Source organism: Fukomys damarensis, unplaced genomic scaffold (assembly GCF_012274545.1).
Source record: "Fukomys damarensis isolate Sample0158 unplaced genomic scaffold, DMR_v1.0_HiC HiC_scaffold_13, whole genome shotgun sequence".
Taxonomy (NCBI): domain Eukaryota; kingdom Metazoa; phylum Chordata; class Mammalia; order Rodentia; family Bathyergidae; genus Fukomys; species Fukomys damarensis.
The window spans coordinates 19736368-19761643 of NW_022900925.1; the positions used below are offsets into that span (position 1 = coordinate 19736368).

The window sequence follows — 25276 nt, forward strand, 5'->3', positions numbered from 1 at the left end:
AATCAGCCCGGGATGCTCGCGGCCGGGGGGCGGGGCGCGGGTCACGGGGAAGCCTGGGCGGGGTCGGGAGCCCTCGAGGTACAGATCCTGCTAGCCGCTACCCACGGCTGGACCACATGGGTCCGAAATGACCTGTTAGCCTCCCAACCACGGGCTGTTTCAGGTTCAGCACCTCGATTCTCCTTAGAGAATCCTACCCGAAAGGATATAATCCTCCCGAACCTACCCGAAAGGATATAAAGCCCAAATGTTAAAACTGTTAATACCATTGAGGCTCCAGGCACTTTTACTTTCTCCCTTGCAGAGTTCTCCAGAATTCAGACTGGAATTGGACTGTAACTCATCCTCCAATGACTCTCTGGCTCAAGTTAATAATAATGGTCTTTAAAGTTAATCCACTAGAACCCAGGATGATCAAAACAACTGCTACAACGCATGGGCACAACGGGTCAGGACACCCTCAATGTTCTGCCAGCAGAACATTGGTAGATGGTAGAATCGGGCCAGAGCGCCCACCTTTCAACCTAGTGAGTCCCCCTGTTGCGTGGGGCACTAAGGTGGCACCTGGTGACAGGCAGGGCGTGCAAGGGGAACACTCAGCTGTGAAGAGCCTTCAGGCGCACGTGGTCCACTCTGCTCCCACTGCCTAACTGCTTTAACGAGCCACCCATAGGTGTGATGACAGTTACCATTTAGAGCATCAGAAAACCTGGAGGCCGGGATTCCCTGCTCACCAGGAAGCCTTAATTCAGGTGTCAATGACAAGACACCTGAAAATATTTAGGGTGCAATTGACACGTGATATTCGTGATAGTCGTTTTTTCTATGTACTTTTCTTATAGTGAAGGGAATGTGACCCATTAATGTGTTCTCTGATGACCTATGAGTCATATCCCCCAAGTCTGGCTGGCTCTAGATTAGCACTGTCCAGCAGAATGTTCTGCGAAGTAGGAAATAATTTTTTATCTCTGATGTCCAATATAGTAACCATGTGCCCACTGAGCTCCAGAAATAAGGACAGTGTGAATAAAAAACCAAATTATTTACTTCCAAGTATAAGCTGTCACATTTGGCCACAACTAACAGTGCAACTCAAGGTGAACTAGCCAGATGCTTTTTCATAATTTCAACAGTGAAGACCATACACAGCAATGTGATGACCCAGAGTGACCCACTTTCACAGCCTTGCTGTAAGTGGTCTACACCATCCCCACCGCAGAAAATTAAACTCAGGATTTGACAGGGAAAAGAGCAAATTCCTCATTTTAAAGCAAGTGACAAACAAATAAAACACCCAAAAATATCCTAAAATATATAATATGCATAGAAATTCAATATATGCTAAAGGTAGCATCATGAATCAGCAAAGAAAAATGGCCAAGTAGTTGGAAAAATTAGCTGTTTCAGTGGGAAAACTGAGTTGTCAGCAAGAGTAAAGATTTTCAAAGCATTTTTAGAACAAAAAAAATCACACATGCCTGCCTTGTAAGGGTATCAGAGTTTGATCCCCGGTACCAAAAACAACTCTCTCTCTTTCTCTCACACACACACGTGCGCGCACACACACACACGTGCACACACACAGACACAGAGGTGTGGTGATTCATGTCTATTATCCCAGCTACTTGGGAGGCTGAGGCAGGAGATCACAAGTTTGAGGCCAGCCTGGTCAACTCAATGAGATTGTCTCAAAATAAAAAACTCAGGCTGCAGGTCAGGGTTCCATGGGTTCAATCTCCAATGCCACCAAAAAACAATAACAAATTCTCAGCACCAAAAATCTCAAAAGAAAGTAGGGTGAGGGTATGTAAAATTATTTGCAACAAGAGACAAAAGATTAATAATCTTAATACATTAAAAACATAAATTATGGTAGTGCTCGCTTCAGCAGCACGTATACACATAAATTACGGTTTTAAAATCATCTAAGAATATGAAAAGAAAAACATGAAAAGCACATTATCTTAATATCAAAAGCATTTATAATAAAAAATTAGGAATGATGTAACCATAGAGGATTTAATTACTAAATTAAATCATGGCTTATTTTTCAGTGGAATACCATGAATTCATTAATATGGGGAGGGAGGGATTGAATCCAGAACCTTTACACTGAACTATATCCCAGGCTTTTTTTACTTTTTTTTTTTTTTTTTGTACCAGGTATTGAATTTGGGTCCTTGCACTTGCAAGGCAGGTGGCAGAACCACTGAGCTAAATCCCCAGTCCCCTTTTTCACTTTTTATCTTGAAAAGCAGAGTCTAGCCAAGTTGTTCAGCTTGGGCTTGAACTTGTGGTTCTCCTATCTCAGCCTTCCAGAGTGCTGGGATTGTAGGCATGTGCCACCTTGTCCAATTTCATTTAATGTTTTTAAGTTTAATAACATGAGAAAATAATATAGTATTAAATAAAACTTTAAATAAAAACGCAGAGTGCTTCTGCCAATGATACCACAATGTTAAATTAAAAATATAGGGCTGAGCCTGCCTCGAAAGCACAAGGTCCCAAGTTTGAGGATCCTGGTACCAAAAAAAAAAAAAAAAAAAAAAAAAAAAAAAAAAAAAAGTGCATATATAATATGTATATATATCAAGCCAGGGATGGTGGCACATGCTAAAAATCCCAGAACTTAGAAGGCTGAGGCAGGAGGATCACTTTGAGTTCAAGGCCAGCCAAGGCAACATAGTAAGTTCAAGGCCAGTATGAGCTACAGAGACTCCATCTCAAAGAATGTAATTCAAATAATTTCTTCCTCTGCTCCTGGAATATCCTTCTCTGCTTCAAGCCATACCTCCCTGATGAGGTACTTTTCTGCCACTGTAATCTACTCTCTACCCTGCCCCTCCTGTATTGCTGGGCTTCTCCAATCCTTGAGATAGAAAACATTTTAAACTGTCTGAACAACTTTTTCTCCAACACTTAGCATCTTTTTCTCTGCTACCCCAGCTCTTTTAGGACATTTACCTTTTTCCAATGCCTACCTCCATCAGTAAAAACCTCTTTTCTACACATGATGAGCAAGTATTTCTTGTTCAAATACTTCTCAAATGAATGTATAAATCCAATTCTATAAAGGAAATCAAATTATTGAGTTCAACTTTAGCTGGATTATAGGAGGCATTTATTTTCTTCCCTAGTCTTTTTCTTCCATATCCAAACGCTTATCGTATAGACTTTGACAATAAAACAAAACTATACTTTCTTCTCCTTTTTACTAGCTGCTAGCTCCATATTCGATACATGCATGCTTGAATAGGGATAATAAAATTCAGTTTAATGACTTCCTTATGTTTTGGAAAATATTTAAGAATTACAATAGATCTGGCCTCAACAAGTAGCTATTTAATAAAAAGTTCTCTTTTCTGGAGCTAAACATTAACATGTTAATACAAAATTAAAACACAGCCGGGCGTGGTGGCACACTCCTATAATCCCAGCACTCGGGAGGCTGAGGCAGAAAGATCACTGTGAGTTTGAGACCAACCTGGGCTATATAGTGAGTTCCAGGTCAGTCTCAACTACATAGTGAGACCCTGTCTCAAAGACAAAAAAAAAAAAAACCAAAATTATAGCATGTCTCAAAAATTAGCCATCTGTGTGCCAAATGAACAATGTACAGATTGATTCATAATACAGTCTTCCCAGAGGACTTGCAGTACAATTTCACAAAGTTGGTTGTATTTGTCTCTTCACTAATGGCCAGCCTGATGCATAGCATGTTTAGCTACAAACAACTCTGCTGACTCTCCCTGTAACATTTTCATGGCTCGCCAGTAGATCTGTCCACAGTTCTCAGGTCTACCAAGGGGGTGGTTCAACTCTTCTTTGATGTAAGCCATCCAAAGATCTTTAAAAGAAACAACAAAAAAATTACTGTAAACATAATTAGATAACTGATAAGCCTTTATTAGGCAAGCTTATTTAATATTCATTCAAGATTTCTAAGAAACTCCTTGCTATTATTTCCCTAGAGCCCTACGTAAAACAACACCTCTCTTAGCTTCTTTACGTCTAGGTATAGGAAAGGGGGCTTTTTCTTTTAAGTAGGAAACTTTTGCAATAATGATGGCAGCATACATCATTTAATGAAGTAAAACTATAAAATGTTTTAAAGAGGCCTTTACTGAGTCTTTTTTCAAAGTGAAATTGACCCCAATTCATTCATTGATACCATGCTTCAGAAAATATGCTAGGGGGCCAGGGATTTAGCTCAGTGATGCTACCGCATGCCTTGCAAGCACAAGGTCCTGAGTTCAATCCCCAGTACAGGAAGAAAAAATAAAAGAGAAATCATGCTTGGGTTAGATTAACAAAATGCTATTTTCATTCATTTGCCCTTGAAAACCAGTAGGAATTAATATATCTTTTTAATGTGAGCTTAGTGACTATATATGTCAATGTTAATGAGTCCTTAAAGTCCCATATTTTATATAACAAATCCATGTCCAGTGCACAGGGACCCAAGTTCGATCCCCAGTACCAAAAAAAAAAAAAAAAAAAAAAAAAAAAAAACCACACCCATGCCCAGAAGCTCCTAAAAATAAAGGCAATGTGATAACATTAGCATCTCAAGTTTGTTTGCAGTAACTTCTACCCCTTTCTGTTCTTCCAAACTACATTTTTTAAAATAAAGTTTGCTTTTTAACTATTACATAAAAACAAAAATTATAGGGTCAGGGATTTAGCTCAGTGTTTCCCAACACCTGCCTCACAAACACAAAGACCCAAGTTTGACTCCCAGTACCAACAAAAAGTTGTAAGTATTAGTGGGGTAATGTGACATTTTGATATATACACACATTGTGTGATGTTTAAATCAGGTTATACACATCCACTCAAACATCCATCATTGCTTTATGTTGAAAACTTTCTAAATCCTTTCTCACAGGTTTTCAAAATATAGAGTACATTACTATTCTCTATATATTCATCCTGCTGTGCAATAATAGCACACCAGAACTTCTTACACATATCTAACTGTAACTGAGCATCCGTTGATCAATTTTTCCCCATCCCCAATTTCCCACTATTATGATCTACTATAACTAATGACCTACATTATTAACTCTTCCTTACAAATATTTTTTTTTCCAGCACTATGGATCGAACTCAAGACTTTGAGCTTGACAGGCAGATGAGGCACCACTGAGTTATATCCCCGGCCTTACAAATACTTTTTTTTTTGGTGCTGGGGATCAAACTCTGGCCCTTGCACTTGTAAGGCAGGCGGCAGAACCACTGAGACAAATCCCCGGCCCCATAAATACCTTTTTTTCCCCCATAAATACTTTTTTAAGAAACTAAGCAAATCTTTACTGTAATCCAGAGTTAACTCTTTTGGGGGTGGGGTACAGGGCTCAAACTCAGGACTTTGCACTTGCCAGGCAGGTGCAGCACCACTCAGTTACAGCCCCAGCCCTTCTAATCCAGAGTTCTTTTTAGAAGAATAAGAATCCCCAGATCCTTTGTTTTGTGGACTTAATTATATGTCTAAGCACTAGGGATTTAGCTCAGTGGTGCCAATGCCTGCCTCACAAGCACAAGGTCCTGAGTTTGATCCCCAGGACCAAAATAAAAAGAAATTACATGTTAATTAAGTATTATGCACAAAGTAAGAGGCAGGGAAAGAATTTAAGTTTTATTTAAATAAGGCCATGATAGGAAAAAAAAAATCTAAAAATATTGTTATAACCATACTAACAGGTCACATACTGCATAAGGCAACACTTGTGTCTATAATCAGTTTACTTACCAGAATCTACAGATCCAAACTCTCTCAAAGCTCTCTCATAATATTCTCTTAAGTTAGCCATCTTGCAGGATTCCTAACAAAAACAATCAGACAATCTTGCCTCAAAAACCTCATTTATAATGCACAAATTCACTTCAACTATTAAGCAACTACTATCAGTTAGGTATCTGAAGAGAAAGAAGGATGAGGTTTAAGATGAACCAGCCTGGTTCTTAACTTATCCAGAAAAAGAGGCAAATATACTATTCACCAAGTGTCAACCACAAAAGCACTTAGTTCTGAGGATGGAGAAAAGCCTAATAAATTTTGAACGAGGAAGACGAGCAGCTTCCCAGGAAATGACATTTGAAAGCCTGACAACTTATAAAAATAGAGGCTGGAAATAGTGATGCACACCTGTAATCCCAGTTACCTGAGAGACTGAGGCAGGAGGGTCACAAATTCAAGAGGAGCCTAGGCCATTTATTGAGATCCTGTCTCAAAAATAAAATAAGGGCTGGAGATATAGCTCAGTAGTAGAGCATGCCTAGTCCTGGGTTCAAGCTCCATGACACAGAAAAAGAAAATAAAGTGGATGGAAAGTTTTATTCCTCATAGGTAAGGATTTCCTTTTGAGCAACAAGCAAAGAGGAACCCAAATATGGGCTCTGGTACGTATTACTTATGTCTACCCTAAAAGCTTTTATACCAATGCTAAGTATAAATAATCACTAGTTACATGATCTTCAACAAGTTTGTTTAACCCCAACGTTAAGTATTTTCTCACCTAGCAAACAAGGATAATAATATCTCTTAGCATAACTGCAGGTATTCAGGTGCTGGATGCACTTAGCAGAATACTGCCACTAATTTACAGATAAATCAATAAGTGGTAATTCTTTATGGGTATTTTTTAAATGTATTCCCTTTTATTTCACTTTCAAAGTAGATTTAATACACACTCATTTAAAAATTTTATGTAATAGGGTCGGGGATGTACCTCAGCAGTGCCACACCTGCCTCGCAAGCACGAAGTCCTGAGTTTGATCCCCAGTACGCAAAAAATAATAATAATAATAATCCATATGCTAAAACAATTATTTCCCTAGCACCACAAAAAGAAAGATTTTCCTTATTCATATTTCCCTTTACTGGGCCAGGGATTAGTTCGGTGGTACCACCACCTGCCTCACAAACTCATGGTCCCAAGTCTGATACCCAATACCAAAAAAAAAAAAAAAAAAAAAAAAAATTCCCTTTACTGATACAACATCATACTACAGGAAGTCAATTTAACCTCACACGCTTCAGAAACTAAAATCACATTCTGCTGAGGGTTCAAAATACACATAACACATGACAAAGTCCTTTCTACCTGGGATCTCATTAGGCCTTATAGCTCCTCATGCCCCTTAAACGGATATAAGGACCTTATTTACAGATGAGGATGTGACGCTCAGAATTAAGTGATGTGCCCAAGGTACATAACTATTAGAATAATAATCCAAAATCTGGCTACTGAACATTATCTTAATTCATCTCCTATACTATAAGATTGTTCTATGGACAATAACAGATACTTGACCAACAACAGTGATCGAAATCATGAAAATTCACCCTCAACAGTAATTGTTCAAAAGTCAAATAAAAATAATACAAAATGAAAGAGAAAAACCAAAATTGGAACTTGGAAAAGCTATGAGGAAATAGGCATATTTCCAGACTATTAAGGAATTCTTTTGGATGATTATCTGACAATATATGAAACCATAAAAAGCGTATCCCCACTGGATGTGGTGGTACACACCTATATCTCTAGCACTTGGGAGACCGAGGCAGGAGGATCACCATGAGTTTGAGGCCAGTTTGAACTACACAGCAAAATCCTATCTCAAAAAAAAACAAAAAAAGCATCTCCAATATAGAAATTTGTCTTCAAAAACTCACTCAAAAGAAAAAAAAAAGTTGCACAAAAATGCCTATAGCATTGATCTCAACATCAAAAAACCATAAACAGCCAAAGTGTAGTGGCATATGTGTAATCCTAGCACTCTTAAGAGGCTAAATAAAGCAAGAGGATCATAAATTCAAGCCCAGCCTAGGCAGCTTAGCAGGACCCTATCTCAAAGTAAAAATTAAAAACAAAAAGCACTGGAAATAATCTATATGTAATGGAACAGATACAAAACTAAAACGCTAACATACAAGCAATTAAAATATGATAATTATGTAAAATTACAGAAATGTGCTTAAAAGCTGGGCATGGTGGCACACACTTGTAATCCCAGCACTTGGGAGGCTGAGGAAGAAGGACTGCTGTGAGTTCTAGACCAGCCTGGGCTACACAGTGAGTTCCAGGTCAGTCTCAACTACATAGTGAGACTCTGTCTCAAAAAACAAAAAACAAACAAACAAAAAAACCAATGTGCTTACAAAAGAATGTTAGTTAAAAAAAACCTGGGCCAGGGATTTAGCTCAGTGGCACCATGCCTGCGCCTGCCTGGCAAGAACAACGTCCTGAGTTCAATCTCCAGTACCAAAATCAAAAAAGAGACAGAAGGGCCAGGGATTTAGCTCAGTGGATCTGCCCCTAGCCTTGCAAGCACAAAGACCCAAGTTCGATCCCTGGTACCAAAATAAATGAATGAATGAATGAATGAATGAATGAATGAATGAATGAATAAAATAATAATAAAGGCAATGATTTTTTAAAAAGCGGGGGAGAGCATCCCCATGTGACCCTTAAATCAGACACATAACAGTACAAATTGATAATATGAAATTGGAAGAAAAGATCTAAATGGGGTAGGGGAAAGGAAAGAAGAGAAAGGAAAAATATGTGAAAAGGAAGAAAAAGTCTTTGTAAATAGGGAGGGGTGGAGGGTTTGAAGGGAGGGCAGAGGAATGGAGTAAAAATAACCAAAATACATTATGTAAAGTTACAAGTTCTCAGTGATGAATGTAACAGTATTGTACACCTAAAATATACCAATAAACTTAATGGAAAAAAAAAAAAAAAAGAATGCACATAGGCCATCTGTGAGCTGGAAAGCCAAATGATTCAGTCAAAAGTCAAAGGCCTTACTACTGAGTCCAGTGCAAGTCCTTATTAGAAAGCCAAAGGGTCTACATTGGAAGGTGTGCTGGCAGACTGGGAAAAAAAAAAAAAGAAATAGAACAGTAGGGCCAGGGATGTAGCTCAGTGGCACTGTGCCTGCCTTGCAAGCACAAGGTCCTAAGTTTGATCCCCGGTACCAAAGAAAAAAGAAATATAATAGTACAAAACCATGTGTGAGTACTCTGAGAGGATGAGAGGCAAGAGGATCACAAGTTCAAACCCAGACAAGGCATCCTTAATGACTTAGCAAGGCCTTGTCTCAAAACAAAAAATAAAACTTGGGCATGTATCTCAGTGCAAATCCCTGGGTTCATTCCTGAGGGCCAGACAGGAAAACTTTTAGGTTTGGTTGGCTGTTAGTGTGATGGAATGAAAGATTCGTTTGGATTTTCTATGTACTATTTTTAGCTGAAACTTTCTTGGCCTTTTCTCCTATTGTACAAATTCCATTTAAGCCCAAAAATTGGGCTGGGTGTGGTGGCGCACGCCTGTAATTCCACCACTCAGGAGGGTGACGCAGGAGGACCTCTGTGAGTTCGAGACCAGCCTGGGCTACATAGTTCCAGGTCAGTCTCAACTACATAGTGAGACTCTGTCTCAAAAAATAAATAAATAAATACATACATACATACATACATACATACACCAAAAATGAAAAAAATTAAATAATAAAAATACCAAAAACAGTAACTGAATGCTCTGCCCACTGTACTTGAGCATCCAAGACAAGAAATCAGTGCACTGTGGAGGCAAAGCAGCAGCAGCAGCAGCAGCAGCAGCAGCAGCAGTGCCTCACCCAGCCAGGCAGGAAGGCTTTCTGGAAGATGTGGCATCTGAGTTTTCTATTCTTCAGACACGTACTTTCTCCTCTGCTCATTACCATTCCTAAAACAGCACTATGAAAAAGAGACCAAGGGACTAAAAATTTATACTGTATTGAATTTCTTAAAATTCCTACAGCACTTACTTGCTCTTTTTCAAACTGGATCATTTTCCGGAAAAACTCAACTGAAAACGGACGAATTTCCTGTAAACTAAAAACCAGGATATGTTATCTTCCACAGGGAGAAAAAGCCTCTTACAGCCCATAGGTATAAAAAAAAATACTCAGGCTAATACTTCCACAGGAGATGGTTTAACCTGGACCAGCTGGTCCTGTCCATGACTCTAGTGACTTACCCTTCACCACTAAGGTTTCTCCTATTCACTTTTCTTCTTATTCTCTTCTTTCTCACATTTAGCTGATCTTAAGTACCACCACTTAAATCTCAAGGTCTTATCTGAAGACCAGTCACTCTTATTTTTAAGAATAAAACCTAAGGAAATAATTTCCAGTATGGACAAACAATACTTCCACAGAAATGTTCATCAAAGGATTATTACCCTAGGCCAAGAAATTATGCCATATTTACAGAGTGGTTGCTTGTACAGCTATTTTTTTGTTTGTTTGTTTGTTTTTGGTACCGGGTCCTTGCGCTTTTGAGGCAGGCAGCGGAACCACTGAGCTAAATCCCCAGCCCCAGATATTTTTAATAAATGATACTTATGAAGAATTTTTACTGAAAGAGGAAAAAGTCAACCTAATGTTCATCAGCAAAACTAGTATTCAGGAGCTAGGCATGATGGTGCACACCTGTGATCCTAGCACTTGGGAGGCTAAGGTAGGAGGACTGCCATGAGTTCGAAGCCAGCCTGAACTATACAGTAAGTAAGACTGTCTCCAAAAAAAAATTAAAATTAAAAATTAAAAATAAAGCTGGGAGCTGGGGATTTAGCTCAGTGGTTCCACCACCTGCCTTGCAAGCATAAGGTCCCGAGTTTGATCCCCAATACCAAAAAATAAATAAATAAATAAAAATAAAGCTGGTAAAACTGGTATATAAAATTATGATTACAGTAGAATCTCAATTACATATGAAATAAATTTTAAGATGCCATATTAAGAATGGGTTTTATCTTGATGGGATTACAATGACTTATCTTCCCCCTCAGAATGGTTATAACTTGCTTTTATTGTTTTGTTTTGTTTTGTTGTTTTTAAAAAAAGGGCCAGGGGGCCAGGCATTTAGCTCAGTGGTTCTGCTGCCTGCCTCACAAGCACAAAGGCCTAAGTTCGATACCTGGTATCAAAAAAATAAAAAATTAAAATTAAAAAAGGGCCAGGGATTTAGCTCAGTGGTTCTTCTGCCTGCCTTGCAAGCACAAGGGCCGGAGTTCAATCCCCAGTATCAAAAAAAAAAAAAAAAAAAAAAAAAAATTTTTAAGTTTCTTACCACCGCCTGCCTCACAAGTGCAAGGACCCAAGTTTGATCTCCAGTACCCCCCAAAAAAAGCTTCTTAGATTGTACTTCTCCAGATACAATGTGTGATACATATAATCTGGGTATGAGGGTCTGAGTACAGGAAGAAAGACTAGAAACAGCTATGAAAATTTGTCAGTACCTCTTAAACACAGCTCTGGCCTTTTTGTAGCCGCCACTTTGATAAGCCCAGTCCAGGTATTTATCTTTCAGAGTTACTGAGCTGGCACCTGTGACAGCTAAAATAGCTTTCTAAAATTTAAGAAAAAAAAGCCATGTAAGGAAATGCATACATATCAAAACAAATTCTCTCAGAACCACACCAGGCTACTCAACAGGGGCTTCAGGAACTCCTGTTGCTGAAATATAATCCTGAAACTTACCAACCCGTGAACCCCCATACCCATTCCTCACACAGGACTTGGAACATGGAGCCTGTACCTTGAAGATAGCTTCCGTGTCTTCTTGGCTTTCAGTACCTTCGCTCCACTCTGCCCAAGAAATCCACAGGGGCAGACAAACCTGCTTGTAATAAAAAATGTTACAAAATGACTGCTAGGCACTGAACTCTGAAAACTAATCACTACAAAGACAGGTTCCTCCTAAATTAATCAATATATAAAATATGAATTCATCTCTCACTCATCCTAACTAGGAGAGAATTCTCATTGCCCAGCAGGACTGGCATGCCAGAACAGACAGCCCTCTGACCAAGTCATCCAGAGCAACACTGTCCTGATCATATCAGTTCCCATCTGCCAGGGAACATTTTCTTTTTTTTTTGTTTTTTTTGTTTTTTTTTGAGGCAGGGTCTCACTATGTAGTTGAGACTGAACTGGAACTCACTATGTAGCCCAGGTTGGTCTGGAACTCACTGCGATCCTCCTGGTTCAGCCTCCCGAGTGCTGGGATTACAGGCGTGAGTCACGACGCCCAGCCAGGGAATATTTTCTATAGTTATCATCAGTGATGGTGAACCTTTTAGAGCGTTCCATAACAAAAAGCCCACTGTGGCACTCTTGCCATAGGTTTACGACCACTGGATATCATCATTATCGTCATCATCAATCACCTTTCAGTTAATTAAGCAATTAACATTTAGACCCACAGCTACCAGATCAAGTCTCTACTGCCAGGAACACTTAATATGAGAACTAACTAATCTAGGCCAAATGATCTGATCATTACTCATGTCCCAGGGCCAAACACAAATGAGCAATAAAATCATCTTTTTCCCACATTACCTTCTGGAATATTTTTTTTCCCACTCATATATAAAAAAATGTACAGCAATGCTTTAAGATTTAAACTTTTGAGATTTAAGCTGGAAGTGGTGGCCAGGCCTGAAATCCCAGCTATTCAGGAAGCTGAGGTAGGAAGATCACAAGTTTAAGGCCAGCCGGGGTAACTTAATGAGAATTTATCTCCAAGTACAAAGGGATGGTGATGTAGCTTGGTGGTAGAACCCTTGTGTGGCATGGGTTCAATCCCCAGCACCACTAAAAAAACAAAAACAAAAACAACAACGACAAAAAAAACTTTATGGTTTAGAAACATATTAGTGATTAAATTCAGCTTTGGATACTAAGTGAGAAACACTATTTCTCACCTGTAAAGACATCTAAACAGAATAGGAAGTTTCATACAATTTACTCAATTTTCAAATAAGAATTAGAAATAGGCTATTAAATGGAAGTAAACTTTTCTATTCTTGACTCCTGGACATCACCACTTGGTAACAAACTCCACTGCACTCATCACACAAGTACATTACAGATGAGCTTTGGCAACATATTAAAAGGACTCCCAAACCAAATGAAATACATAAGCCCCACTCACAGACCTGGGGCTTCAGGTGCACAAAGGCTTCTTCAAAATGCCTGTCTATATCTGGGCTCTTTGACTTCATGAGCACCTGCAGCTTTTTCTGCCACATCATCACAGAGTCTTTGAACAATTCAGTCCCAGTTTCTGCCACCTCCAGAGCTTCTGTAAAGAAGTCACGTTGCAGCAACAACTCAATCTAAGAAAAGGATCACTGGAAAATTAATTTCTGAAACCTAAATTATTTATTTAAATAAAGACAAATATAAAGACCTCATCTAAGGCAGTAATTTCCGCTTGCCGGTTAAACCTTTTACCATGGATGCTAAGCAGGCGAAAAGGAACAATTTGAAAACACTTCTCCTTTTCCTGCTACTATCTATAATGATTGTCAAAAAACAGAAAATTGGCCTAATTAATTTAGAATCCAAATCTACTCGAGTGTAAAAATCAAGATAAAATCATTATTTGTAGCCAGATGTGTCAGCACACACATATACTATAATTCCACCTACACAAGGCATGAGGATCACAAATTAGAGCCCAGTTTTGGCAACTTTGAGACTTAGCAAAACCCTGCCTCAAAATTAAAAATAAAAAAAGACTGGGAATGCAGCTCAGTATAAAACTGGTTTATGGAGTACTGGTTTAATCCCCAGTATTAGGAGGACAAAAATAGTCTCTGTGGACCACTAAGGAAATATTACATATACATTCATAAATAAAGCTGGGAGCATTACAAACTCACACAAATTTTCTGTTATGTATTTTGACACATGTAACTAGAATTACATCTCTTAAATTTTGGAATTTAACAAACCATGGCCCAACAAATAAATGAAAAAAATATTTTTTGTTTTTGTTTTTTTTTTTTGAAACAAGGTCTCACTATGTGGTTCAGGCTGGCCTTGAATTTTCTATGTAGACCAGACTGGCCTAGAAATAATAGTGCCCCTCCTACCTCAGCCTCCCAAGTGCTGGAATCACTGGCATGCACCACCATGCCCAGCTAAAAGAAGAAAATCTTACCTATTCAAAATACTTATTTCTATACTGTTTTAAAACAGAAAACAACTTAAAACCAATATAATTTCACAAAACTGAAAAAATGAAGTAAATGGCAATAAGCAATTAGTTCACTGAGCAAGCATGTTTACTATAGTATCATATGCAAGATGCAATTATGAGCCCAGAATGGTAGCACACCCCTATAATCTCAGCACTTGGGAGGCTGGAGGCAGAAGAATCATTGCAAGTTTGAGTCCAGCCTGAACTACATAGTAAGACCCTGACTCAAAAAAAAAAAAACCCTCAATCACGAGAAAATCAAGTACATTCCCTATTGCCCACAGAGCTTCTCGTCTAAAAGAGACAGTGTGATATGTGCCATGAAGAAAAACCACCATACGCTACAAAAGTACAAATCAGAAGTACCAACTGGGTCTATGGCAATGATGAGGAAGGACTCCCAGAAAAGAAGGATTTAAACCAAGACTGAAGGAAAAATAGGCACTAGTCAAGTGAACAGAAAGACTCTGGGAAAAGAGGTTACCCCGACCAACGTGTGCAATTGGCCAAAGATGAGAGACAGCTTAAAAGGAAAGGAAATCCAAGTGCAGTGTGACTAGAAAGACCATAAACCAGAGGACTGGAGAATGAGTCTGGAAATACAGCTAGGGACCAAGTCAAAGGTTTTGGGGGGTTCTGTGTTTTGTTTTGAACACAGGGACTTCAAATTGAGCTACAAATATATCTCTCTTTTTTTCTTTCGTTTTTTTTTTTTAAATGGGGTCTCACAAAGTTACTCAGGTTGGGCTCAGTGGCCCAAGTAACAAGGCTTACTGACATATACTGCCATATTTGGCCCAGGGACCAAGTTAATCTAGCCAAAGGACAATGAGAAACCACAGAACAATCTGATTGTAGTAACCCAACTATAAACGATCACCCTGTGGAAAATAACGTGGAGAATGGACAAGTGTATAACCAGCTTGGTGTATAAAGGCAGTATGTTGAAGAACCTGCTAAAATCAAGGTTACCACGATTACTAAAGTGGGTGGGTTTAGAAAAGGCAGGATAAGAGATTTAAATATATCTGAGAATATTTGAAACAGTCGCAACTGACAAAAGAAAGAAGATAATGGAAGAATAACAGGACTGCCAAGGCAACACTCAAAGGACACCGCAATTCACAGGATGTGACTGACAGCGTCCATTTGAAGCTCAAGAAAGGACAGCTGAAATCATTCAGGCCTATGATTTTCACAGATACCTGCTGTGATGGGGGAAAAGGGAATCTCAGTCACAGTAAAATAATGAAATAGGCTACACTATATAGCATACAATATATAAAACTTATGTAGAAAATGTTAATGTAAAAATAGAATAAAATAACAAGATATTAAATGCAATTAAATAAAAACAATATTCATCAAAAGATTCAAAAATCTTACGAAGAGTCAAAGGAAGTCACACAAAAGACACTCAACAAATATAAAGACTTTTGTTCTTGGGCTGGGGACACAAGTCAGTGGTAGAGTGCTGGCCTAGCATGCAGGAGGCCTCCAAATGAGACTCTTGGTCTCTTCCCCCAGTAAACGTATTTAAATATATTAACATACCTACAAACCTATGTAATGTGCTCAACAACTTTGTAGGGAGGCAAAACCAAGGAACACTATTACTATTTAACAAGTAAACAAGAAAAGTTAAGTGGTGAATGTGGTAGCACCTGGCTATAACCCTTGCAGGCAGGAAGCTGAGGCAGGACAAATGAAAGTTGAAGGCCTGCCTGAACTACAAAGCAAGATCCTGTCTCAAAAAAAAAAGTGTGTGGATGGGGTTGAGGGGAGCTCAGTACTAGAGCACCAGCCAAGCATATACAAAATCCTGGATCCAGTCCTCAACACTGTAAATAAATAAAAGATGGAAGAGCAAAGAAAATAAACCCAAACTTAAGATTGTAGCATTGCTTTCCACTATATAATATACCTCTCTTTACACATTTTATTTTTGGAGTTGTTTGTGGTGGTGCACACCTGTAATCCCAGCACTTGGGAAGCTAAGGCAGAAAGCTTGCTTTAAATTCAAGGCTGGCCTGGATTAAAGCGAGTTCAAGGGCAACCTGCACTACATAGTGAGAACCTGTCTCAAAAAAAAAAAAAAAAAAAAAAAAAAGGTGATTGCATAAAAAGTATTCTTAAATTTCAGAGGTCAGGTGAGCATTTTATTTTTTAGATTTTTATTTATTTATTTATTTATGGTACTGGAGATCCAACTCAGGACCTTGCACTTTCGAGGCAGGTAGCGTCACCACTGAGGTAAAAAAAAGGGACACTTTCAAAAAAAAAAAAAAAAAAAAAAAAAAAACAAGATTTCACTTTTGGCATACATCAAATACTGACAACCAAATGTAAACATCCTCCACATACCCAACTTGTTAATAGGATTACCTGTGTAAAGAGCACAGAACAACAGGAATGTGTGCATGTAACGGGCAACAAATATGCTCTCCGGGTCCTTACCCATTCCTTGTAGTGGAATTCTGAGAGAAGTTTGAGTTCATTTGCCTTCCTGAATGTAATCATGGTTCTTTCTAGCCTCTGAAATAAGAAAAGATCCCCCATTTCATTACAAAGATCCCTGCATGAGGCTCTGTTCACTGACATAAACCCAAGCAGTTTTGTGTATTTCTGAGAATTCAGAGAAGGGACTGAGTTGTTCCTTGTGGTGGCGTGACTCACGATCACATGAGGTAAGCAGCCACCTCAGGCACAGTCCAATGAAAAGGAGCCTCTCCTGCCCTGGTAGCCAGTACCAGGACAAACCAGACTGAGATCTTCCCAATAACAGGTCAGCCACAAGGAGAAAGCAAGAGGTTAAAAATGAAATTCCAAAAGCTGGCTCAAGCCCCAAAAAGAGCTATGCTCCTGTTCTTTTAGTAGACAGAGACTTTCTAGTCAGTCACTGTCACCACATAATGTTAAGTAAGTCCTTACCTTCCTTCTGAGGAACTCACTACTCGTCTTCTTAGAAAATCGTTCCAAGCAAAAGTTGATGTAACACTTCCACATGGCCTCTGGAAGAGTCAGATTACATGCATCAGGTCACCAATTATCTTAGGTCAACAATCATTATATACCCTTCTTCAAAGGGAAAACTCCTTTGAGGAAAACTTTAATTCCCTGATGAAAAAAAGTGTTGTTCCAATTACACCCAATCAAATCCTCAAATACTGAAGAAAAGCAACTAATAATATAAAAATCAAAAGTCTCGTTCAGGTTTTCTGCCCCCTCTATCTTTAGTCTCCAATATTAGCAAACAAAAATTAAATCTCTAGCAAAAGATAATTAAGGAAAAAAAAATAATTAAAAAAAAAATTTAACCCAAAAAAAGATAATTAAGGAATGGTAAAGAATCTTCTGCCTAGTGCGGTGGTACACATCTGTAATTTCTGCAACTTGGGATCCTGAAGCAGAAGGATTTCCAGTTCAAGGATAGCCTAGGCACTCAGCAAGACCAGGCCTCCAAATAAAACACAGAGGACTAGGGAATCTAGCTCAGCACTACAGCAATCGCTGAGCATGCACAAAGTTTCTCTCCCCTGTACCTTAAATGAACAGAATTCTTGAATTATTTCCTAAGCATCATTTCCTCCAAATAAATGAAATAGGCACCACTATTACTGAAGAAGTTCATAAAAGATCCAGCACAGAAAAGAACCACTTGCAAAGCCAAATTACATTGCAAACTGTACTAGAGGTTTCTGGTCACGAGAACAGGGGCACCAGTTTCACACTCATGGATACACTGCTACGCATGACGGTTGGGGAGTTCACCTGTAGGAAGAGTCTTCACTGCCTCTTCATACACAGCACAGCTCCGCTCCTCCCTTCGGCACATCTCCACTGCTTTGGCTTTTTTTGTTGAAGGCTGCTCCTCTGGCTGCAACTCAATCTCTAATTCTCCCCGTGCCACGTAATCCCAAGTGAGAGGGTCATCTGTGTGCAGAGCCTGAAGGCTAGAAAACCCAAACTATTGGCATTTGCCCTACGATGAGAGACTAACTCAGAATATCTAACACAGCAGCAGTCCTTCATACTCTTAAGAATGTACACAGGACACCTTTACAGTTATGGTACCATGAGAGTCATTTCCTGACAGGCTCTCCAGAATATTGTCAGTCTCTGTTATGAATCAGTGAACGGAACACAGCTATCATGTATTTATTGACTTTAAGGCACCATTCACACATGCTAACTTTCAAATTAACTCTCAAATCAACAGGTATCTGCGAATGCCCCAGGCTCCAAGAGCCCTGGACAGCCCTATTATATTGGGGCTACTAATTTCCTATAGTAAAGGAGGCAGAGGAAAAGTACAACCTGGAGATAACCAAGTAACAAACTGATCCACATTTTATCTTATTTCCTATGAAAGCAAGGGGTGCCCCCTTAAATGCAAGTAACCCCAGGTAGGCAAAAATAATTTGCAGACAATACAGATACTGAAGAATAAAATTATTTTCATCACTCAAATCTGAAGAATTATGAATTACAATTCATTTTACAGGCAAAAGACATGCCAAGAAAGCCAAATACAGATTCTTCTATGAGGCTTACAATATGTTATTGAATAAAGACAAACCATTTCTCAAAAGAAGCTAATAAATAAGTCAAAGAACTTCTCCAAGAATATACTTCTTTAAACTATAATGTTCCTAAAACTTAGCTTTTCTTCCAAGGATGTAGTATGGTATCTTTCCCTCTTTCTCAATACCCAACCTCAAATCCTTATCACAAAGATCAGAAATGGACATAGCCACCTTTATAGTGTTTTACTTACTCATCATAAATTTCTTTTTGTAGATCTTTGGCAAAGTCAAAAAGTTGTACAACTGAAAGGAGTGACACATGAAACTCTGCACCTAAAATTTTAAAAGCAGGGAAAGGAAGATTCATTGTCAATAAGACTAAACAACCACTTCACTGTAAAAGTAGCATTTTCTTGATGTATTGGCATTAGGTTTTTTCTTGTGCTGGGGATGAAATCCAGGGCCTCAAACATACTAAGCACACAACTCTGAGCTGGAGTTAACTGTTATGTTTTTGTTATTGTTGTTGAGAAATAAGACAACAGGCCCAGGGATTTAACTCAGTAGTGCCACTGCCTGACTTGCAAGTGCAAGGACCCGAGTTCAATCCCTGGTACCAAAAAAAAAACAAACAAACAAAAAAACCCAAAAAAACAAAAACAAAAACAAAAATCAAAGAAATACAACAAAACAGAAGGCAGGAAGATGGCAGCAGTAGCGGAACCTCATGATTTTGATGACTGTCAATTTGATATTAGTGTAAATGATAATCTTTGGTAGCTACATGCTCAAAATCCAGATCATAGACTACAATGGATAGATGCCACTGAACAAAAGACTGAATCAGGATGTGCATCTGAATCCAGCCTGTGTTGCCATGGCTCAATGGTGTCACTGGTATCTGGAATAAGTGGCTATTCTGCAACATCCACCTCTTCATTCGAGAAAGGACACAGTTTACTTGAGAAATTGGCTAAAATGGAAATCTTTAAAGCCACCCTGTATAAACAAGTTGATAACTCTTCAGAGATACTTTTTTTTTTTTTTTTTTTTTTGGTACTGGGGGTTGAACTCTGGAACTCTGGAACTCTTGCTTGCAAGGCAGGTGGCAGAACCACTGAGCTTACTCCCCAGCCCTCCAGAAGTACTTTAACATCTGTGCTGATGCTATCTCCAAGGATGACCTTTATATTCTTGGTTTGTTTTGTTTTGGTACCTGGAATTGAACTTCCAAGGATGAACTTCAAAGGGAAAAAGTGGTAGATGATGAGGATGACTTTCCTGCAACACATTCAGATGGCGATTTCTTGCACAATACCAATAGCATTAAAAAAGTTATCTCTACATGTAACACCAAAAGGAATCAATGGCATAAACTTAAGGGGAAGTAATAATCTTCAAGGCAACTACTGCTGGAATCCTTGCTGCACTTTCTCATTGCATTGAATTAATCATAAAACATAAGGGCAGCTGGCAAAGAGTCTAGATGAGGAAACTAGAACAGAAGCATACAAAAAGGCAATGACAGCCAGGGATTTAGCTCAGTGGTTCTGCTGCCTGCCTCACAAGCACAAGGTCCTGAATTCAACCCCTGGTACCAAAAAAAAAAAAAAAGGAATCAAAAATGCAATGACAGGCGTGATGGTGCATGCCTATAATCCCAGCACTCAGGAGGCCTCTGAGGCACAAGGATCGCTGTGAGTTTGAGACCAGCCTGGGCTACATAGTGAGTTCCAGGGCAGTCTGAACTACATAGTGAGACCCTGTCTCAACCCCCTCCCCAAAAAAGCAATGACAGAACTTTAAAAAAAAAAATCCCACTTTGGAGAGCCAGATTATGAAGAAGGCCCAAACAGTCTGATTAATGAAGAAGAGTACTTTGATGCTGCTGAAGCTGCTCTTAACAGACAAGATAAAACAGAAGAACAGTCACATAGTGAAAAGGTCAGATTACACTGGCCTACATCACTGCCATCTGGAGATGGCTTTTCTTCTGTGGGGACTGATAGATTCATCCACAGGTTGAAGAGATGGTGCAGAGCCATATGACTTACTCATTGCAGGATGTGGGTGGAGGTGCCAAATGGCAATTGGTTGTAGGAGAAATGAAGGTATACGGAAGAGAAGCAGAAGAAAATGAGATTATTCTGGATCCTTTGAAAACTACTCATGCAGTCAAAGGTGTTACAGGACATAAAGTCTGCAGTTACTTCTGGAATGTTGATGTTTGCAATCACTGGGAAACAACTGGAGCAAAATTTCATATGGTGGAAATGTTACCTGATAATGTTGTTTTTTAGGCTTTTTTTGGGTACCAGGGATCAAACTAGGGACACCTTGCACTTGTGAGGCAGGCAGCAGCACCACTGAGCTAAATTCCCAGCCTCCAAGCTGATAATGTAATCATCATTTATCAGACATACAGTAAAGTATGGCCTGCTTCTCAGCGAGATGCACTTTATCTTTCTGCCATTCAAAAGATAACCAGCCTTGACTGAAAGTAACATTGAAACAGATAGTTTGTAATTTTTCTATGGATCATGACAGTGCTCCTCTAAACAACCGATGTGTGCATGCCAAAATAAATATTGCTATTTGTCAAACCTTGGTAAGCCCACAAAAGAAAGACCAGGAGATAAGCAGGGAAAACATTCTATGCAAGATTACCTATGAACCTAACGTAAATCCTGGAGGATGGGCACCAGCCTCAGTTATAAGGGCAGTGGCAAAGCGAGAGTGTCCTAAATTTCTAAAACTTTTACTTCTTATGTGCAAGAAAAAACTGCAAGAAAAACTATTTTGTCCTATTATTAACAGTGATAGCAAAGGCTGTGTGACATTGCATGTTGAAAAGGAAAAAACTGAATGCTCTAAGCTGGAACATAGGATCTACGGCCTTGTTTGTGGCCCAACACCTATGCTTGAGTACAAAAATGAAGATACTGCAATAGTAAAGCTGAGCATTTAACACCAGCTGCCTCCTGACAGATCTCCTCACGCAGCATGTGCTATAGATACACACGTACATATATGTGCATATGCGTGGCTATATTTTTACTTGTTTGCTCCTAGAAGAAAAAAATCAACTCTCAATCACAACTATGAATTGATGCTTTAATTTGGGGGAATTTTTTCAGAATTTTTAATTTACTATGGTCCAGCCTAAGATACTCAGTTCTATTAGGTGCTGTGTACAAAAGCACAAAAGTAGGGCTGGGGATTTAGCTCAGTGGTTCGGAGCTTGCCTCACAAGCGCCAAGGACCTGAGTTCGATCCCCAGTACCACAAAAAAAAAAAAAAAGCACAAAAGTGGAATGTACATGGGCATGTGCTTTCTGTGTATCAGATATCCAGATGGGGTCCTTTCTTCAAGCCTACAGTCAAATCTGTGTCCAGAATTTTTTGACTTTTTTGTTCTATATAATCATAGAATTTATTGCTGCTGATTTCTATAATGATTCATGTTTTATGTGTCTTAATAACTGAGGGGCTGTCAATAACCTGTGACTTTGCTTTTTCTGCAGTCTTACTCCTTTGAGTAAAGCTCTGATGGAGAGTGAAAAGCTTTATTGTCCCCCCATACCTTTACATTTCTATTGTATTTTTTCAGTTGTACACTATGCGTTAAAGATTTTTTCAGTTTGTTACAAACAGTTTGATAATCCTTAAATTGGCTCTGCCTCCTCCAGACAGAGAAAGATCAATACAAATCTTGTGGGTATTGAATGCTTTCTAGTAAAATGGTCAGGATAAGATGAGCTTATGTTTTTCTGAAATTATAGCAGAATATACAGTATACTTAAGGCAAATAGGCCTGTCTGAATTTGACACTTGATTAAATACATATATCTAGGGCTGGGGATTTAGCTCAGTGGTTCTGCCACCTGCCTCACAAGTACAAGGTCCTGAGTTCAATCCCCAGTTTAAAAAAAAAAAAAAAACACATACCTAGTATTCTGCAAGAGATAAATTTGCTCACCCTAGTTTGGGTCAGTTTAAAAGATATGTTGCAAGGTATACACAAAATCTGAACAACTGCTCCTATTTGCCTCTTGATCACAGATTTCATCAACATAGCAAAGGATCCCACTTCTCAAATTGATACTTTCCCTAAACTGCTGTAAGAACTCAGTGTGTAAAATGCGTTTTTTAGTTTTAGTCATCCATGAAAATCCCTGAAGCATGGAACTGAGGCAAGGAATGGTGCTCAAGTCAAAATGACTGTCCACTTCAAATCCTCACTGTTTATAAACAGATGTATTTATATAAATCAGAGGCATTTTATAGCTTTGCTGACCTGTTCATCTCTTTGGAAACACAGAAACCAGACCCATTTTGTAAAGCAGAAAATCATGTCACATAGAATATGTCCTATATATATTCTATTTGGCTACATGGTACCGGAGTCTTTTTTTTTTTTTTTTTTTTGTTTTTTGAAACAGGGTCTCACTATATAGTTGAGACTGACCTGGAACTCACTATGCTGCCCAGGCTTGTCCTGAACTCACAGCGATCCTCCTGCCTCAGCCTCCTGAGTGCTGGGATTATAGGCATGAGCCACCATGCCCAGCTTGGTAATGGAGTCTTAATGTTAAATGCAAGGCAATAATGGTGGGATTAACTTGATCGCTTAATATGCAGAATCCTGAAAGTGAATTACTTGAATCAGATATAGTAATATTTATCATTCTGTACAGAGAGAAAAATACATATAAAACATATGCTTACTTTACATGCATGCAGATTTCATGCTCCATAAATCTTTTCTATTTTTTTAATTTACTTTTCCCTAAATGATGTGCATGGAATATTCCTTATTACAGAGAAATGCTGTTCATAACCTGACTGCAGAAAAGTGCCTACATGGTGCTAATGCTAGCAAGGCAAATAAGACAAATTATCACACCAGTTTACAGCTTCATCAGTTAACATTTTATATTGTGACTTTTGAAAAGTTTATACCTCAAATGTGTATTTCATTTTACAATCAGCTGTGGGATCAGGATGGGAGAATGGGAGGGGTTGAGAGGGAGGTTCATTCACTCAAGACGCTGAAGGGAATCTTCAGTATAATTCTCCATGCCCACTGTGTTTCTGATTGCCATGTCTGGTAATATCATGAATACGGACAAGTAACCCTTTCATAACTAAACTGGGTAACTGTATTTTACAAAGGCATAGAAAGTTTACAAAGTAGGATCTAAATCTAATTATCATTAGTTGCATTTGCACTATATGTGATGATATACTTTTTGCAATTCTGTAAATAAAATGATTACATTAAAAATATCTGTACTAAAAATAAAAGACAAAATGGGGGGACAGGTCATCCAACAGCCCCACCACACAACAAAATCATTATTAACACAGTAATGTGGAGCATCCATAAATACTTGTCATTCTAAATTTCTTAAAGGAAAAAGATTCTAAGTCATTTATTCCAGCTCCCTAAATGAGTTAAGTACTCAAAAATCTAACTCAAACTCCCAATTATCACCTAACTGAAATAAACCTTTTCTGAAAGATATAGTACACATTTCCTATATTCACTGTTTTTTCTTTTGTTTAGGAACTGGGCATTGAACCAAAGGCATTCACACCAAGCTACATTCCCATACCTTCTTTATTTTTTGAGAAAGGGTATTGCTAAAGCACTAAATTACCCAGCCTGGGCCTGAACTTGTGACCTCCTGCCTCACCTTTCAAGAGAGTCAGAATTACAGGTATAGGCACCATGCCCAACTTATAATCACAGTTTTGTACACATTCAGTAGAAAAATCTCAAAATTAGCTAACAGTCCTCATAACAAATAGAATGTTTCACTTTCCTACTACAGATGAATATTCAAAAGATATGTACCTTTAATCTTGCTTATAGAATTTTTGTAGATGATCCGCGCCAACTCGCCCTTAAGGATTTCTTCAGGATGATCAAAATCCCCCTACAAAGGTTACGTTAAATACAACTTAACAGACACACAGAAAATAGAAAGAGCACTAGTATGAAAATTAACAGTCCTAGACTACCTGGAAAACCATTTCTCTCTCTCTCTCTCTGGACCAGTTCCCTCATTTGTAAAATATGCGGCTTGGGCAAGATCACTGATCATCCAGCTATGTTATCTCAGGCTCCTAGAGGGGTAGCAAGATCACTCAGCAAGAGACCCCACTTTCTATTTAGACTACAGTGGGTCAAGTTTTACATGCCTTGATTACTTTCTGTATAAGATTTTATTTGGATTAACAAAAAAAGATTTGAGCTAATATACACTAGCAAGGTTCCTCCTTCAGCTCTAATATTCTAAATCTTTTTTCTTCAAAACTAGTCTTCCCGGTTAAAATTGTATTTAAAAAAAAGAAGAAAGACTAGGAAACACATTTCACAGTCTAACTCAGGCACCTTGAATCTTTTAATATATCACTTGGGACCACACTGTATTTTTTTTATTTTTGGTACTGGGGATCAAACTCAGGACCTTGCATTTGTGAGGCAGGTACAGTGCCACTGAGCTAAATCCCCAGCCCTAAGGATCATATAGTATTAACATCATTTGAGGGCCAGGGATTTAGCTCAATGGTTCCACCACCTGCTTTGCAAGCACAAGGTTCCAAGTTCAACCCCTGGTACCAAAAAACCAAAACCAAAACAAAACAAAACAAAAAAAACATCATTTGACCATCCCATCAGTAATAATTTTGAAGACCACAT

The 25276-nt window shown here is 38.6% G+C and overlaps 1 protein-coding gene across 3 annotated transcripts in view; it reads right to left on the reverse strand.

Moving 5' to 3' along the window:
* Positions 1-3503: 3503 nt before the first annotated feature.
* Utp6 (UTP6 small subunit processome component) overlaps positions 3504-25276 on the reverse strand; it is a 38285-nt gene continuing 16512 nt past the window's right edge. Inside the window, exons 9-19 of one of the 3 annotated variants that reach the window (XM_010642362.3) lie at positions 24428-24509; positions 18819-18900; positions 17813-17994; positions 16973-17052; positions 16499-16576; positions 12993-13172; positions 11591-11671; positions 11292-11401; positions 9817-9883; positions 5753-5825; positions 3504-3847 (exon numbers count right to left, since the gene is read on the reverse strand). In XM_010642362.3, the coding sequence (XP_010640664.1) occupies positions 3693-3847; positions 5753-5825; positions 9817-9883; positions 11292-11401; positions 11591-11671; positions 12993-13172; positions 16499-16576; positions 16973-17052; positions 17813-17994; positions 18819-18900; positions 24428-24509 (1170 nt within the window). In that variant the 3' untranslated portion in view covers positions 3504-3692. Of the gene's footprint in view, positions 3848-5752; positions 5826-9816; positions 9884-11291; positions 11402-11590; positions 11675-12992; positions 13173-16498; positions 16577-16972; positions 17053-17812; positions 17995-18818; positions 18901-24427; positions 24510-25276 lie in introns of all 3 variants that reach the window. The other 2 variants (XM_010642364.3, XM_010642363.3) reach the window with 2 other exon arrangements.